The sequence below is a fragment of the Oncorhynchus mykiss genome, chromosome 15, assembly GCF_057628025.1.
Source record: "Oncorhynchus mykiss isolate SJ-2025 chromosome 15, ASM5762802v1, whole genome shotgun sequence".
Classification (NCBI taxonomy): Eukaryota; Metazoa; Chordata; class Actinopteri; order Salmoniformes; family Salmonidae; genus Oncorhynchus; species Oncorhynchus mykiss.
In genome coordinates, this window is record NC_143036.1 from 82,404,327 (window position 1) to 82,414,818 (window position 10,492).

General features: G+C 46.5%; 1 protein-coding gene across 1 annotated transcript in view; it reads right to left on the reverse strand.

Annotated features, from left to right (window-relative positions):
- The window catches only part of tmem178bb (transmembrane protein 178Bb), a 155,705-nt gene extending 145,419 nt beyond the window's left edge, over window positions 1–10,286 (reverse strand). Inside the window, exons 1-2 of the mRNA XM_090201386.1 lie at window positions 9,884–10,286; window positions 8,297–9,204 (exon numbers count right to left, since the gene is read on the reverse strand). Coding sequence (XP_090057512.1) covers window positions 8,297–8,675 — 379 coding nt within the window. The 5' untranslated portion in view covers window positions 8,676–9,204; window positions 9,884–10,286. The remainder of the gene's footprint in view (window positions 1–8,296; window positions 9,205–9,883) is intronic.
- Between the last annotated feature and the right edge of the window lie 206 nt (window positions 10,287–10,492).

Consider the following 10,492-nt stretch of genomic DNA (forward strand, 5'->3'; position numbering starts at 1 on the left):
CACAGGGATACTGGCCCATGTGGACTCTACAAGGTGTCTAAAGCGTTCCACAGGGATACTGGCTCATGTTGACTCTACAAGGTGTCGAAAGCGTTCCACAGGGATGCTGGCCCATGTTGACTCTACAAGGTGTTGAAAGGCGTTCCACAGGGATGCTGGCCCCATGTTGACTCTACAAGGTGTCGAAAGCGTTCCACAGGGATGCTGGCCCCATGTTGACTCTACAAGGTGTCTAAAGCGTTCCACAGGGATGCTGGCCCCATGTTGACTCTACAAGGTGTTGAAAGGCGTTCCACAGGGATGCTGGCCCATGTGTGGACTCTACAAGGTGTCGAAAGCGTTCCACAGGGATGCTGGCCCATGTTGACTCTACAAGGTGTCGAAAGCGTTCCACAGGGATGCTGGCCCCATGTTGACTCTACAAGGTGTCTAAAGCGTTCCACAGGGATGCTGGCCCCATGTTGACTCTACAAGGTGTTGAAAGGCGTTCCACAGGGATGCTGGCCCATGTGTGGACTCTACAAGGTGTCGAAAGCGTTCCACAGGGATGCTGGCCCATGTTGACTCTACAAGGTGTCGAAAGCGTTCCACAGGGATACTGGCCCATTTGGACTCTACAAGGTGTCGAAAGCGTTCCACAGGGATACTGGCCCCATGTTGACTCTACAAGGTGTTGAAAGCGTTCCACAGGGATACTGGCCCATTTGGACTCTACAAGGTGTCGAAAGCGTTCCACAGGGATACTGGCCCCATGTTGACTCACAGTGCTTCCCACAGTTCTGTCAAGTAGGCTGTATGTCCTTTGGGTGGTGTATCGTTCTTGATAAACAAGGGAAACTGCCGAGCATGAAAAACCCAGAAGTGTTGCAGTTCTTGACACAATCAAACCGGTGCGCCTGGGTACCCCCCTGTTCAAAGGCACTTAAATGGTTTGTTTTGCCGACTCACCCTATGAATGGCACACATACACAATCCACGTCTCAAATGACGCAAATGCCTGAAAATCATTCTTTAACGCGTCTCCTCCCCTTCGTCTACACTGTTTGAAGTGGATTTAATTAATACGTGACATCAACAAGGGATCATAGACTGAACACGTGAAACCAGGTGAAAGCTATGTCAGCATGTGTTCATCATGTTTTGTACACTCAGTGTGTATATATATACATGTCATTTATTGTCATAAATAATACCATTTTAAAGGCTAAAGTGGTTGGTGGAACCCTTCATCAAGGGGTATAGGTAGAAGCAAACAGGGGGTTCTTTGAAAAACCCCAAATAAACCTAAATAAACCCTCTGCAAAAGGTTCTACCCACATTAGCACCAAAAAATAAGTTCCCCTATGAGGAAATACCAAAAAAAACACTGGATGGTTCTAGTTCGCAACCTTTTTTTACGAAGAGTGTACGCATGAGACTTTCATCTAAGTCTCTTCATAATGAGGTAGACCTACAGGCTAGGGTGTAACAGTCTCTCTTCATAATGAGGTAGACCTACAGGCTAGGGTGTAACAGTCTCTCTTCATAGTGAGGTAGAACTACAGGCTAGGGTGTAACAGTCTCTCTTCATAAGGAGGTAGACCTACAGGCTAGGGTGTAACAGTCTCTCTTCATAATGAGGTAGACCTACAGGCTAGGGTGTAACAGTATCTCTTCATAATGAGGTAGACCTACAGGCTAGGATGTAACAGTCTCTATTCATAATGAGGTAGACCTACAGGCTAGGGTATAACAGTCTCTCTTCATAATTAGGTAGAACTACAGGCTAGGGTTTAACAGTCTCTCTTCATAATGAGGTAGACCTACAGGCTAGGGTGTAACAGTCTCTCTTCATAATGAGGTAGACCTACAGGCTAGGGTGTAACAGTCTCTCTTCATAATGAAGTAGACCTACAGGCTAGGGTTTAACAGTCTCTCTTCATAATGAGGTAGACCTACAGGCTAGGGTGTAACAGTCTCTCTTCATAATGAGGTAGACCTACAGGCTAGGGTGTAACAGTCTCTCTTCATAATGAAGTAGACCTACAGGCTAGGGTGTAACAGTCTCTCTTCATAATGAGGTAGACCTACAGGCTAGGGTCTAACAGTATCTCTTCATAATGAGGTAGACCTACAGGCTAGGGTGTAACAGTCTCACTTCATAATGAGGTAGACCTACAGGCTAGGTTGTAACAGTCTCTCTTCATAATTAGGTAGACCTACAGGCTAGGATGTAACAGTCTCTCTTCATAATGAGGTAGACCTACAGGCTAGGGTGTAACTGTCTCTCTTCATAATGAGGTAGACCTACAGGCTAGGTTGTAACAGTCTCTCTTCATAATGAGGTAGACCTACAGGCTAGGGTGTAACAGTCTCTCTTCATAATGAGGTAGACCTACAGGCTAGGGTGTAACAGTCTCTCTTCATAATTAGGTAGACCCACAGGCTAGGATGTAACAGTCTCTCTTCATAATGAGGTAGACCTACAGGCTAGGGTGTAACAGTCTCTTTTCATAATGAGGTAGACCTACAGGCTAGGGTGTAACAGTCTCTCTTCATAATGAGGTAGACCTGCAGGCTAGGGTGTAACAGTCTCTCTTCATAATGAGGTAGACCTACAGGCTAGGGAGTAATAGGTGATACATGATACAATCCCGGGTCTTCACGTGATAACCACAGCTTCCTTATATTTTGTGGATAGGAGAGTCGTGTTTTAAGGGGTCTGAGTCTCCCTCCTCATAGTGTATTAGGACTGGCCTAGCACACAAGACAGGAAGTGGTGACATCATCATTATTTACAGTGTGAGGGTCAGGATGATATAGCATCCCACGGGGTGGGGGGTAGACACACACACAAAGGCAGGCACACACACACACAAAACAGAGAGAGATAGAGACAGAGAGAGGGGTAGAGACAGAGAGAGAGGTAGAGACACAGAGAGAAGTAGAGACATAGAGAGAGAGAGGTAGAGACAGAGAGAGAGGTAGAGACAGAGAGAAAGGTAGAGACAGAGAGAGAGGTAGACACAGAGAGAGAGGTAGACACAGAGAGAGAGGTAGACACACAGAGAGAGAGAGAGGTAGAGACACAGAGAGAGAGGTAGAGACACAGAGAGAGAGGTAGAGACACAGAGAGAGAGGTAGAGACACAGAGAGAGGTAGAGACACAGAGAGAGAGGTAGAGACAGAGAGAGAGAGGTAGAGACAGAGAGAGAGAGGTAGAGACAGAGAGAGAGGCAGAGACAGAGAGAGAGGCAGAGACAGAGAGAGAGGCAGAGACAGAGAGAGAGGCAGAGACAGAGAGAGAGAGGTAGAGACAGAGAGAGAGAGGTAGACACAGAGAGAGAGGTAGAGACACAGAGAGAGAGGTAGAGACACAGAGAGAGAGGTAGAGACACAGAGAGAGAGGTAGAGACACAGAGAGAGAGGTGGAGACAGAGTAAGAGGCAGAGACACAGAGAGAGGCAGAGACACAGAGAGAGGTAGAGACACAGAGAGAGAGGTAGAGACAGAGAGAGAGGTAGAGACAGAGAGAGGTAGAGACAGAGAGAGAGGTAGAGACAGAGAGAGAGGTAGAGACAGAGAGAGAGAGAGGTAGAGACAGAGAGCGAGAGAGGTAGAGACAGAGTAAGAGGCAGAGACAGAGAGAGAGGCAGAGACACAGAGAGAGAGAGACACAGAGAGAGAGGTAGAGACAGAGAGAGGTAGAGACAGAGAGAGAGGTAGAGACACAGAGAGAGAGGTAGACACAGAGAGAGAGGTAGAGACAGAGAGAGAGGTAGAGACCGAGAGAGAGGTAGAGACAGAGAGAGAGGCAGAGACACAGAGAGAGAGAGAGACACAGAGAGAGAGCTAGAGAGAGAGACACAGAGAGAGAGGTAGAGAGAGAGCCACAGAGCCCCAGGACAACAGCACAATTAAACCCAACCAAATCATGAGAAAACAAAAAGATAATTACTTGACACATTGGAAAGAATTAACAAAAAAACAAAGCAAACTAGAATGCTATTTGGCCCTAAACAGAGAGTACACAGCGGCAGAATACCTGACACTGTGACTGACCCAAACTTAAGGAAAGCTTTGACTATGTACAGACTCAGTGAGCATAGCCTTGCTATTGAGAAAGGCCGCCGTAGGCAGACATGGCTCTCAAGAGAAGACAGGCTATGTGCTCACTGCCCACAAAATGAGGTGGAAACTGAGCTGCACTTCCTAACCTCCTGCCCAATGTATGACCATATTAGAGAGACATATTTCCCTCAGATTACACAGATCCACAAAGAATTATAAAACAAATCCAATTTTGATAAACTCCCATATCTACTGGGTGAAATTCCACAGTGTGCCATCACAGCAGCAAGATTTGTGACCTGTTGCCACAAGAAAAGGGCAACCAGTGAAGAACAAACACCATTGTAAATACAACCCACATTTATGCTTATTTATTTTCCCTTGTGTACTTTAACCATTTGTACATTGTTACAACACTGTATATTTATATATAATATGACATTTGTAATGTCTTTACTGTTTTTAAACTTCTGTATGTGTAATGTTTACTGTTCATTTTTATTGTTCATTTCACTTTTGTATATTATCTACCTCACTTGCTTTGGCAATGTTAACACGTTTCCCATGCCAATAAAGCCCCTTGAATTGAATTGAATTGAATTGAAAGAGAGAGAGAGAGAGGTAGAGACACAGAGAGAGAGAGGTAGAGACAGTGAGAGAGAGGTAGAGACATAGAGAGAGAGAGGTAGAGACAGTGAGAGAGGTAGAGACACAGAGAGAAGTAGAGACATAGAGAGAGAGAGAGAGGTAGAGACAGAGAGAGAGGTAGAGACAGAGAGAGAGGTAGAGACAGAGAGAGAGGTAGACACAGAGAGAGAGGTAGACACAGAGAGAGAGGTAGACACAGAGAGAGAGAGAGAGGTAGAGACACAGAGAGAGAGGTAGAGACACAGAGAGAGAGGTAGAGACACAGAGAGAGAGGTAGAGACACAGAGAGAGGTAGAGACACAGAGAGAGAGGTAGAGACAGAGAGAGAGAGGTAGAGACAGAGAGAGAGAGGTAGAGACAGAGAGAGAGGCAGAGACAGAGAGAGAGGCAGAGACAGAGAGAGAGGCAGAGACAGAGAGAGAGGCAGAGACAGAGAGAGAGGCAGAGACAGAGAGAGAGAGGTAGAGACAGAGAGAGAGAGGTAGACACAGAGAGAGAGGTAGAGACACAGAGAGAGAGGTAGAGACACAGAGAGAGAGGTAGAGACACAGAGAGAGAGGTAGAGACACAGAGAGAGAGGTGGAGACAGAGTAAGAGGCAGAGACACAGAGAGAGGCAGAGACACAGATAGAGGTAGAGACACAGAGAGAGAGGTAGAGACAGAGAGAGAGGTAGAGACAGAGAGAGGTAGAGACAGAGAGAGAGGTAGAGACAGAGAGAGAGGTAGAGACAGAGAGAGAGAGAGGTAGAGACAGAGTAAGAGGCAGAGACAGAGAGAGAGGTAGAGACAGAGAGAGAGGCAGAGACACAGAGAGAGAGAGACACAGAGAGAGAGGTAGAGACAGAGAGAGGTAGAGACAGAGAGAGAGGTAGAGACACAGAGAGAGAGGTAGACACAGAGAGAGAGGTAGAGACAGAGAGAGAGGTAGAGACCGAGAGAGAGGTAGAGACAGAGAGAGAGGCAGAGACACACAGAGAGAGAGAGACACAGAGAGAGAGTTAGAGAGAGAGCCACAGAGCCCCAGGACAACAGCACAATTAAACCCAACCAAATCATGAGAAAACAAAAAGATAATTACTTGACACATTGGAAAGAATTAACAAAAAAACAGAGCAAACTAGAATGCTATTTGGCCCTAAACAGAGAGTGCACATTGGCAGAATACCTGACACTGTGACTGACCCAAACTTAAGGAAAGCTTTGACTATGTACAGACTCAGTGAGCATAGCCTTGCTATTGAGAAAGGCCGCCGTAGGCAGACATGGCTCTCAAGAGAAGACAGGCTATGTGCTCACTGCCCACAAAATGAGGTGGAAACTGAGCTGCACTTCCTAACCTCCTGCCCAATGTATGACCATATTAGAGAGACATATTTCCCTCAGATTACACAGATCCACAAAGAATTATAAAACAAATCCAATTTTGATAAACTCCCATATCTACTGGGTGAAATTCCACAGTGTGCCATCACAGCAGCAAGATTTGTGACCTGTTGCCACAAGAAAAGGGCAACCAGTGAAGAACAAACACCATTGTAAATACAACCCACATTTATGCTTATTTATTTTCCCTTGTGTACTTTAACCATTTGTACATTGTTACAACACTGTATATTTATATATAATATGACATTTGTAATGTCTTTACTGTTTTTAAACTTCTGTATGTGTAATGTTTACTGTTCATTTTTATTGTTCATTTCACTTTTGTATATTATCTACCTCACTTGCTTTGGCAATGTTAACACGTTTCCCATGCCAATAAAGCCCCTTGAATTGAATTGAATTGAATTGAAAGAGAGAGAGAGAGAGGTAGAGACACAGAGAGAGAGAGGTAGAGACAGTGAGAGAGAGGTAGAGACATAGAGAGAGAGAGGTAGAGACAGTGAGAGAGAGGTAGAGACACAGAGAGAGAGGTAGAGACAGAGAGAAAAAATAGTATCTATTATCTACAATCTATTATCTACCTCACTTGCTTTGGCAATGTTAACACATGTTTCCCATGCCAATAAAGCCCCTTGAATTGAATTGAATTGAATTGAAAGAGGTAGAGACAGAGAGAGAGAGAGGTAGAGACAGCGAGAGAGAGGTAGAGAGAGAGAGAGAGGTAGAGACACAGAGAGAGGTAGAGAGAGAGAGAGAGACACAGAGAGAGAGGTAGAGACAGAGAGAAAGAGAGGTAGAGACACAGAGAAAGAGAGACAGCGATAGGTAGAGACACAGAGAGAGAGGTAGAGACGGAGAGCGAGAGGTAGAGGTAGAGACGAAGAACGAGAGGTAGAGAGAGAGGTAGAGACAGAGAGAGAGGTAGAGACACAGAGACCGAGAGAGTTAGAGACAGAGAGAGGTAGAGACACAGAGGTAGAGACACAGAGAGAGAGGTAGAGACAGAGAGAGAGGTAGAGATAGAGAGAGAGACAGAGAGAGGGAGAGAGAGAGAGGTAGAGACACTGAGAGGTAGAGACACAGAGAGAGAGGTAGAGACACTGAGAGGTAGAGACACAGAGAGAGAGGTAGAGACAGAGAGAGAGGTAGAGACAGAGACAGAGAGAGGTAGAGACGGAAAGAGAGGTAGAGACACAGAGAGAAAGAGGAAGAGACAGAGAGAGAGCGGTAGACACAGAGAGAGAGAGGTAGAGAGAGAGAGGTAGAGACACAGAGACAGAGAGAGGTAGAGATGGAGAGAGAGGTAGAGACACAGAGAGAGAGAGAGGTAGAGACAGAGAAAGAGAGAGAGGTAGAGACAGAGAAAGAGAGAGAGGTAGAGACACAGAGAGAGGTAGAGACAGAGAGAGGGAGAGAGAGAGGTAGAGACACAGGGAGAGAGAGACAGCGAGAGGTAGAGACACAGAGAGAGAAGTAGAGACACAGAGAGAGAGGTAGAGACACAGAGAGAGAGGTAGAGACACAGAGAGAGAGAGGTAGCGACACAGAGAGAGAGACAGCGAGAGGTAGAGACACACAGAGAGAGAGGTAGAGACACAGAGAGAGAGACAGTGAGAGGTAGAGACACAGAGAGAGAGGTAGAGACACACAGAGAGAGAGGTAGAGACACAGAGAGAGAGAGAGGTAGAGACACAGAGACAGAGAGAGGTAGAGACACAGAGAGAGAGACAGCGAACGGTAGATGTGAGAATGGAGTCGTAGTTACAGCAAGCAGCAGGCCTACTACCATCTAGTGGATCAGAGCTTTGTGTTGCCATGGTGCATCAGCCTGTACTCTCCTCCTACAACATGACACACACGACTCAGCTGAAGGACATTTGAAATCCGGCATTACACAGAGGTGTTGGTGACGTATCTCTCTCTATCTTACCACGCTCTCTCTGAGCGAGATGGTGGCTTGAAGAGCTTGAATAATAGGATTCTTCTGAAGCCTAATTGTCTAGCCAGGGGCTTGCGAAGAGCGCAACTAACCACGGTCAACCAAAACAAACTATTTCATAATTTCCCAATATGAGCAATATTCATAGTGGCTTGATGTTTGGTTAGGTAAACACATAGACTACACACAGATAGACCCCCGTTATGTAACAGTAGACCTGCTGTCTTATTGTATACAATTATGTACTGTAGTATACGTTTCTTCTCTCTTACCTTTGCGAATGAGGTCTTCTGTGTCCTGGTCGAAGCCCAGTCGGTGGCATTTGCTCCACAGTCCCATGTTGGTGGAGTTGTACTGCCTGCTACACTCGTCCGCGGCGGACATAGCGAACAGCTGCCTTCTGTTCCGGGCTAGGAGCAGCTTGTCCTCCCAGCGGTCCAGTCTGGAGCGGCTAGCCCGCAGAGGGAGGCTGTTGTTGGGGATGTAGATAAAGCCTGGGTTCTTACGGCTGGAGAAGCTCCGACAGCGCTCCCGATACCTCCGCGCGTCAGTCTCGTACCAGTGGTCGGAACAGATCGCCACTGCTAGCATTCCTAGGGCGCACAGAGAGAGGGACAGGCCGGCGTAGAGCAGTAACTTCCCTGCAGCCATGCTCGGTTTCTCTGCTTTTCTCAGAGCCGCCGCATCAGCACCACCAGCCTATGGACAGCTCCTCTGCTCTCCTCTCCTCTCCTCGCTCTGTCGGTCTGTCGCTTTGTCAGTCAGCACAGCGCTGCTACGGCTACAACCCACCTCCAACGAATCAGTTTACATCTCCCCTTGGCGCCAATAGCAAGACCATCATCGAGGTTACAACCATGAGCAAATAGAATTTAAGTCTAGGTTGCAAATCATACAATTCGTTGAATCTACCGAATAAGGCAAGGTCCTTGCTGTAAAATAGAGTTCCGTTCCGTTCTCTCCTGCGTACGGGAGAGAGTGATCTGGAGAGAGGGAGCGAGCAGCTGCAGCTGTTCGGATGCTGCCTCGACGAGTGAAAAGATGCTGATCTCACTCCCCGGCTCTCAGCAACCGTCCATCTGCTGCGATTAGGCGGAATGGGGCGAGACAGGAACAAACGTCCACGCAGAACACAGAGTTTTTTTCTTCCCCCAAAAGCGTTTCAGTTCGAGTCGAAAACCTAAAAAAACAGAGAAACAAGGAATATTATTAGCCTGAACAATCGTGAGATCCCACTTTTAGCATGAGCTCGGATGTTTACAAGAGCATGCCATTGCTCTTGTTGTAGGCTATTCTGTAACAGGCCACGCTACAATGTAATCTCCCCAAAAATTAAACGTTATGCTTGCTGGGTGTTCAGTGATGTTTTTGTCGTGCAATGTGCACATGAAAAGGTCATGTTTTGTTGTCAGTCAAAAGCCCTTGGCATGCAGTCCCCCCCCCCCCCCCCCCCACCCCCACCCCCCCCACCCCCTGCCATCCCATCTGGACTAAAAGGGCTGGCCATACGTGAATGTAGAGCCGCCAAATTATCTTAATTTTCCTCGGCCTAAATAATAGGGATATGACCTCATCCAGGACGCACCGTAACATAATCACTCATTGTCAAATTAAACCGCACAACGTCTGTCTTTCAAAAAGGGAACGTCCCCAATAGATATTTAAAAAAAAATAATACGTTGCCTCATTACCATAATTAATGTACATAAGGTAATTCAACATGAATATCCAAATGACCGTGACAAGACAATCAATTACACGCGGTTGAATACGTCTCTATGTCCATCAGGCTCAACTCAAATAGCTTACATCACATCAGTGTGTGTGACTCGACGAGGGTTGGACGCGCATCAACTCACCGCTCAGAACGACGCGACTTCGGCGTAGCTTTACGTTCCAATGGGATTATTTAAAACTCCACGTTCCAGATGTCTTCAAACGTTCGGGAACCGGAACAGGCTAAAGTTTCGCCTTCAAATATGCATTGCACAGAGAGACTCTGATCCCTGCTGCACTGGGCGACATTGACAGGAGCCAGGAAGCGTTGCGTAAAGATGTTATTTGACGCGGCAGATGTCGCCGTTTGGGATTAACTCCTCAGAGGGATATATATATATATATATATATATATATACATATATATATGTATGTAGGCTAAAACAATATGCGTTATCGTTACTGTCGAGTTTAAAACCCCTCTGGCAGCTAGGCTCCCAACGCATTCAGACTAGTGTGGACAGTCTACAGCGGTGACGTCATGGTGTCTAAATTCATTGTTTATTAACAAAAAAACACCTTCTTAAAGAAATAGTACCCCCCCCCCCCCCTCCACCCCTCTCTACTTGTGAGGCGAGGATTTACGTTTCCAAACATTACGCCTCTATAGAAAATGGCCTGTGCTTTTTGTTTTTTGACGGAATTAGCGTCATAAGAACAAAGTCGACTCAACATAGCACCTGCCCGGTCTT